General features: G+C 33.4%; 1 protein-coding gene across 1 annotated transcript; it reads right to left on the bottom strand.

Annotated features, from left to right (window-relative positions):
* Positions 1 to 208: 208 nt before the first annotated feature.
* On the bottom strand, positions 209 to 4,581 carry LOC145004670 (glutathione hydrolase 3-like). Its single transcript, XM_078963639.1, has 7 exons — positions 4,401 to 4,581; positions 3,648 to 3,985; positions 2,255 to 2,773; positions 1,820 to 2,055; positions 989 to 1,253; positions 765 to 902; positions 209 to 637 (listed from the first exon to the last, which is right to left on the bottom strand). The coding sequence occupies exons 1-7, from the start codon at positions 4,510 to 4,512 to the stop codon at positions 374 to 376; spliced, it is 1,872 nt and encodes a 623-aa protein (XP_078819765.1). The 5' UTR covers positions 4,513 to 4,581; the 3' UTR covers positions 209 to 373.
* Positions 4,582 to 7,046: the final 2,465 nt, after the last annotated feature.

Raw genomic sequence — 7,046 nt, 5'->3', positions numbered from 1 at the left:
TGGTCATTTTGCATTAGATACAAGTTTTATGCAATTATGCTATAGGAAAAGTGATATAAAATGTGGTGGTATTTATAGGATTCCAACTTCCAATCAATCAAAAAGCTGATTGATAAAATTAACGTGACAATTTTTCCATCTTCTTTTAGCTCTTGCGTATACGCCCTCATCATACACCACATCGAACAAAAGTAAAGGCATGAAAAGATAGGAAAAAAAAAAAAACAATTCCTCTTAACCAATAATACACAGCAATTAATTCATCATGAAAATGACATGACAATAATCAATATTACTAACAAATCTCAGTGGAAATGTCACTTTTTTTTTTTTTTTCAGTATCTATAATTTTACATTGTCACAAGAGATGACGTCAGCAAGCAGCCGGCCTACCATCTTTCCTTGGATCACTCACAGCCGTAAGCATCCCTCTCAAAACCTCTTTATTATCATTTTTATTATAAAATAATTTTTTTTTCTTTAAATTCTGAACAATTAATTGACACACAGCACCCCCTGATTTTGATTGTAATACATGTCCTCTCTCTTTTAAAAATTCTTTTCTTTCATCCGATAACTCGATATGATCACCATCAATCACTGTCCAGTTCTCATAGTACACCACATTCGGTACCAACTACATTCAACACAAAAATGTTACAAGAATCTCGAATAAGGACCAAAACCGTAAGAAAAAACATTTTATGACCAAAATTGCAAAAATCGGCTATACTCAGGGACCAAAAATATAAATACTCCAATACCTTGTGGTAAACTCTTGGAGATTGAACAGCATTTAAAGGCTCCATTCCTAATACAAAGTGATTAAGGAACACCTCTAAAACAGCTGGAATTATATACATCCCACCACTCCCTCCAATCACCCCAACCAATTGACCACCCTGTTTTTTAAAAAAAAAAGTCAAAATTTGACTTTTTAGAGTCAACACAAAGTCAAACATTTGGTAATTATTTTATTTATTTTTACCTTGGTGACGATGACTGGAGTCATGGAAGACAATGGTCTCTTGTTAGGTTTAATAAAATTTGTAGGGGAAGGTGGGAGGCTGTCGGATGAGATTTCTGTAGGCACCGAAAAATCACCCATTTCATTGTTTAGAACAATTCCGGTTGCCGGAGATAAAACACCGCCACCAAATGGGTAGTTTACGGTGGTGGTCATCGATACCGCGTTTCTATCTGCATCCACTATGCAAAAATGACTTGTACCTTGGTCTTCAATTTGACTCCACCTATTGTGTTAAATGTACATGTAGCAATCCGTTCCGTTTGAGTTTTTAGGTCAAAAGCAATAGTTTTCAGAAAATAACAATGAGAGTAAATTACAAATATGGCTCCTATGCTTTACTCAAAGTTACAAGTTTGGTCCAGTTTTGAAATCTTTTAGAAGTCATTCTTAAGTATATTATATTTTTTATTTTGAGTAAGTTATATTTTGTACGATAGGAATTTGTGATTTTACTCTAAAAAGTACTAAAATTGTGATATTGAGTGAATTATTTTTTTGGTCCTTGGAGTTTTGGTTTTTTTTTTTTAAATTTGGTTCAAAAAAATTTATGTTACGGTTTTGGTCCTCATTTGAGGTCATTGTGACATTTTTGGTCCCTGTTACAAGTAAATGACTATATTTGAAGGACCAAATTTGCAAAAATCAGTTATGCTTTGCGACAAAAAATAATTATTTAATATGGTTCATGACCAAAAATGATCAAAATTGCAAGAAAATACTTTTTGGGACTAAAATTGATATACTCAAGGACCAAAAATGTAAATTACTCCAATAATAATAATAATGTACCTGGGCAAGTAATATTCTGAAGGGAAAGTAGTGTTGTCGAGAATTCTTTTTTGAATTTTCTTTGCAAATGAAGGGGAAAGCATTTGTGATGCGGTTTTACTTATATCCACAAAATCCGGGTCTCCCAAATTCATCCGTAAAGCAAACATATGTTTTATTGCTTCAATTAATCTGTGTAAACCCAATGCTCCCTTTGCATCATTTGTGTTCTCAAATGCGTTCAAAATATTTAAAACCTGTGTTTTAGGCAACATCATGACCAAGTTATTACAATAAAATAGTATTTATGTAACTTTTAGTTAGGATAAAAATTTTGTTCTATCCTAACAACAAAAGGATCTAAGATTTTTAGATCCCGAATGCGGTACTAGCTAGGTTATTAATAGTTAATAACACAGTACTGCATTCGTGGTGGAGTTGTATGAAACAACTCACCAGAGCTATCCCAAGTGTACCACCTGACGGAGGTGGCATACCAAAAATAGTAAACCCCATTGTATTAACCTCAACAGCATTCGTAACTTTGACTTCATAATTTCTTAAATCCTCCATAGTCAAAATCCCACCTGCAGACTCAACATCATCAACCAACTTCTCACCAACCACACCATCATACAACGCATCGGGACCTCCTTCTGCTATGGCTTCCAAGCTCAAACCAAGTTGGATATTATAGCACGTGTCACCGGCCTGTAAAAGGTTGCCACCTGGCGCAAACACGGATCGTAATCCCGGGTCTTTTTTGATTGAATCGGAATTGCTTGAGATTGAATTGGCTAGATATGGAGCGACTTGAAACCCGTGTTTGGCTAGGTGGATAGCGGGTTGGAATAAGGAATTCCAGGGTAATCGACCGTGTTTTAGCCATGCTTTGTGTAGACCCGCCACCTCACCGGGTATACCCATGGATAGTGGTCCGGAATATTTGGTTGTTATGTCGTTTTGATACATGTTCTGTGTAGAAACTAGAGAGTCATGGGTCAATAATAATAGAGATAAATTATATTTTTGGTCCTTGGATTTTTAGTTTTGGGTCGATTTAGTCCCGAAATGATTTCTTTTAAAGTTGAGGTTTTTGTAATGCTTTTTTAAACTGTTCCAAGTGAGATGAATATATTTTTCGGACAAAAAATAGTCGTTTTATTTGAAAGATAGACCAAAAACATTATAAAAATCTCAAATAAAAACTAAAATTGCAAAAGAACATTTTTGAGACCAAAATTGTAAAAATTAAAGGACCAAGAATGTAAGTTACTCTTAAAAATAGAATAATAAAGCTGTTTTTATGCTTTCTACGCCATACAAGTACTTTTCAAATGTTAAATTTTTTGCAGTATAAAATACAAAAATTACTAAAAGTGATTTATTTTTAAAAATACGATAGTAAAATTGTAGTGAAGTACAATGCAACTTAATGCATTCTACCTTATTCGATTGTTTATTTTGTACCACTGAAAAATGGGATTCATGTTTAATGAAAGGGACAGAGCTTTTAAAAAAACGATTTTTAAGATGTTGTGTCAGTGGTGTGATATTTTAATAAAATTAAATAATATTTTAATCAATAAAAAATGAAATGATTCGCTCGTATTACGTGTCATACTATTTTATTATATGATCACTTATAGAAATCAAAGATATATTTTTCAATGACCCTTGAAATAATCTAATGAAATTAACGTGAGAAAAACGTAAACAAATATGAAATATATAATAAACTTTTAATATAGTGAAATTGATGACAGAAAAATAGTTATTTATTTTATGGGCGATTAAGTCTAGGAAATTTTATATGGTTGTTTCCGACGGAGAGGAAGGAGATAATAACCTGCGTGGCAGCCGCCGGAGCAGTTTCCCTGAAATCAAACGCGAGGGTTTCCGACGTATCTGCAGATCGAACAACCATAAACCCTCCACCACCGATACCACTAGCCATCGGATTCACAACGCCACCACACAGAGCAACCGCCACCGCAGCATCGACGGCGTGACCTCCGTCGTTAAGAACCGATGCACCAATCTCCGAACACCGGGCATCATCGGCTGCAACCACTGCTTTCCACGACTCAACTTCATCGCTCGATTGTACCTTATTGGTAGCTTTATGTCCCTTCAACGCATCGCCTACTTGTACTCTCCAATCTAGACTCGATGCGAAGCAGATAACTGAAAGAAAGGATTTGTAACACTGTTAATGCATAGAGTACTACTGATGATCAACTCGTATTTAACTACAAAATATGAAATTATATTTTTCATAGACATGACTGGTTCCTTTACTTAGAACATACTACACTCAACCTCAGCTCAAATGAAAAAAAAAAAGTCAACTTGTTTAGAATTTTGAAGAATTGGCTTAGGAACTCTAATAAATCACAAGATTTCGAGTTCTGAAAATCCGATTCATCTCGTCTACACTACTATTTGATTACGAATTGAACTTGATAAGAAACAACAATCTCATAGCCCCTACCATCGTGATCATGGTGAAATTCGTTGAATCAAAGTTAATCAGAGTTCGATTGTTGGATTAAAAAAAAGGCATATCGTAAAGCAATCAAATTAAACGAGAAAAACATACAAATTAGGGCTGTAAGTGAAATGAAGAACCAAATTGCTGTTCTCCATCTGTTCCTGCTTTTGCAATCTTCTGCCGCTTTCAAAAATGGAGTTTCTATGCTCTGTTCCCCCATTTTTCTCTCACTCTAAACCGGTGATATTTTTGGTGGTAGTTGACAACTGATATCGAGCTTGGCTCAATACCAATAAAAAAGTCACCTGTTTTTCCCACGATAATGCAACGTGGGGAGTTTTTTTTTAATATTTTAGTTTTTCTATATTTATAATAATAATGCTAATTTTTCAAATAAAAAATAATTTAGCAAGGTAATATAGTTTTTAGGTTGTATATATATTTAATATTTGAGTAAATTACATGAATCATCTTTCGTCTTTTCGTCTTGTTAACACTATGGTTTGGTTTTTATTTTTAAAAATAAATTCGATTTGTCTTTTGTTTGGTTAAAAATTAGATGTTTTCATTTTTTATTAGATTAAATCTACACATTTCATCTCTTGTGAGACTTGAAAAAACTATATTGTCATTGTTTATTTTCTTTTTGATTTTCTTTTCGGATTTTTAATTTTTTGTTAATTATAATCAGTGTTGTAAAAATCTCGATTAGGTCCCGATTAATCTTCGATTACTTTCTAAGCGCTACCAACCGATTAAAAGGTGTTTATCGATTAATATATGCCAATACAATGAGCGAAGTAGTAGCACACGATGAAACTTTTTACACTTTAAAGAATTGTTATCTCAATAGAAACGATTTGATGAATAAGTAGTGTTGTATTAATGATATTAACCTATTTTGTTATGATATTAATGTTATTTATGAGCTTTGTTATGATATTAGTTATATTTAATTTTATTAATTATCAATTTATGGTCTCTGATAATCCACGTTAAGCTAATTAATCATTTAACCTCTATTCACCGACTAGCTAATAATGAGTGTTTTTTTACAACCTTGATTATAATATTTAAAAAATATGGTGGTACCTCACCCTTACCCACCCCCACACCCCATTTTAGCTAGAATTACCCTAAATCTTCCTTCTTGTTTCTCTATCTACATCTGAAATCCTCACCTCACCTGTGAAGTCAAAATTCGGCCACCAAAGGTACATCTAAAGTCGTGATTGTCCCCTTTCACACCACTGATTTCGTCCCATGCAAGTAATCGTCATCATCACTCCAATCCGCCACCGTAGCCTCCAAGCAAACATCGCCTCCTTATATGTGTGTTGTCATCGATATCCATCAGCTAGCGTTTAGTCACATGTGCACCGTCATCAGCATCTGCCATACACCGGACTACGACGAAAGCGTCGAGGGTGCGACGCCGATGTTGGATCATAATTAACAAACATACAATGAACAATACAAAAACTTATATGATGTTACATACTTTCAAACATCAAATTACAAAGGTTTCACCGACAAGAATTCTGAAAACAAAAGTTACAAAACAAGTTCAACAAAACGTAAATTAACATAAACAAAAGGCCTGAACAGGTTAGCTAACGATAAAAGACAAGAAAAAAATTTGTTATTACATAACTTATGACACTTGAAATCCAGTTTTTAATTTACTGAGAATACATGCGTTTAAAAATACCTCTACAAAAATTATTGGTGAGTTATTGTGACATCCTCATTTTCACGGCCAGAAAAAACCGATTTGTTTATGATTTATTTCAAAATCAAAGTATCCTTTTTAAAGAATAATATTGTGGAATTTGTTCCAAAAAAATGATAAATATATTATCAAAGCATTTCTGAATAAATGTATTTTGTTTATATTAAAACCTTGGGATGTCATTGTCAACATAGAAACATAAACATAACAGACCTTACATTCATTTACACTAGTGATCTACATCTCCTTTAATCTTTCAGTGTAAAGTAGCTTCATATTGATACATGTGATACAAATAAACTGAGTGAGTCAGGTTGGTAAACCTGGTGAGTACACAGAGTTTTCAACCCACAATAATAAAGTTATTATGTTTCATCATCAAACAATTAACCCAATTACTTATCCCTGTTATCTTCTTTATTTCTTAAGGATCTACCCTAAGAATCATCTATCATTCACTCATTCATTCCTAAGGATTGTCCTAAGGAATAGGCACGAAGTCCATCACTGCCAATGACACATCTGCTAATGTTATCTATTAGGCACAACTGTCATTATTATCATTTAGGTGCAGCTGCCAGGATTATGATGTTATCTATTAGGCACAACTGTCAATATTATCCTTTAGACGTAACTGTCAGGATTATGATGTTCTCTATTAGGCACAGTTGCCAATATTATCCTTTAGGCGCAACTGCTAGGAGTTTTAGAGTACATCTGGTGAACATGTAGTTCAAAAACACATACAGGTTGTGGCACAGTTGTCAATGTTCATCTATATGGCACTTAAGTCCATAGCTGCCAATGTTCATCTATATCATCTTTCATCTCTCATCATTTATCTACCCATATTTACCAATAATTTTATCGGTATAAAATACATATACATTTTAAATCAAATAAAACATGTATATTTGGTTCATCCAGCATAGATATCAAGAACACAGATAATATGCACACATAACACGTAATTTATATTAAATACTTCATATCTATGTGTAAGATGAAAATAACTATGCACT

The sequence above is a fragment of the Lactuca saligna genome, chromosome 7, assembly GCF_052625555.1.
Source record: "Lactuca saligna cultivar CGN05327 chromosome 7, ASM5262555v1, whole genome shotgun sequence".
Taxonomy (NCBI): Eukaryota; Viridiplantae; Streptophyta; class Magnoliopsida; order Asterales; family Asteraceae; genus Lactuca; species Lactuca saligna.
Note: the sequence above shows the minus strand (reverse complement) of the source record. Positions and strands in the feature narration are given on the sequence as shown.

Coding starts and splice junctions, on each gene's coding strand:
- LOC145004670 (XM_078963639.1), bottom strand. CDS start 4,512: ATGGGGGAACAGAGCATAGAAACTCCATTTTTGAAAGCGGCAGAAGAT. Junction 2,774..3,647: donor CTCCGGCGGCTGCCACGCAG/GTTATTATCTCC, acceptor GTTTCTACACAG/AACATGTATCAAAACGACAT. Junction 2,056..2,254: donor GTACACTTGGGATAGCTCTG/GTGAGTTGTTTC, acceptor CCTAAAACACAG/GTTTTAAATATTTTGAACGC.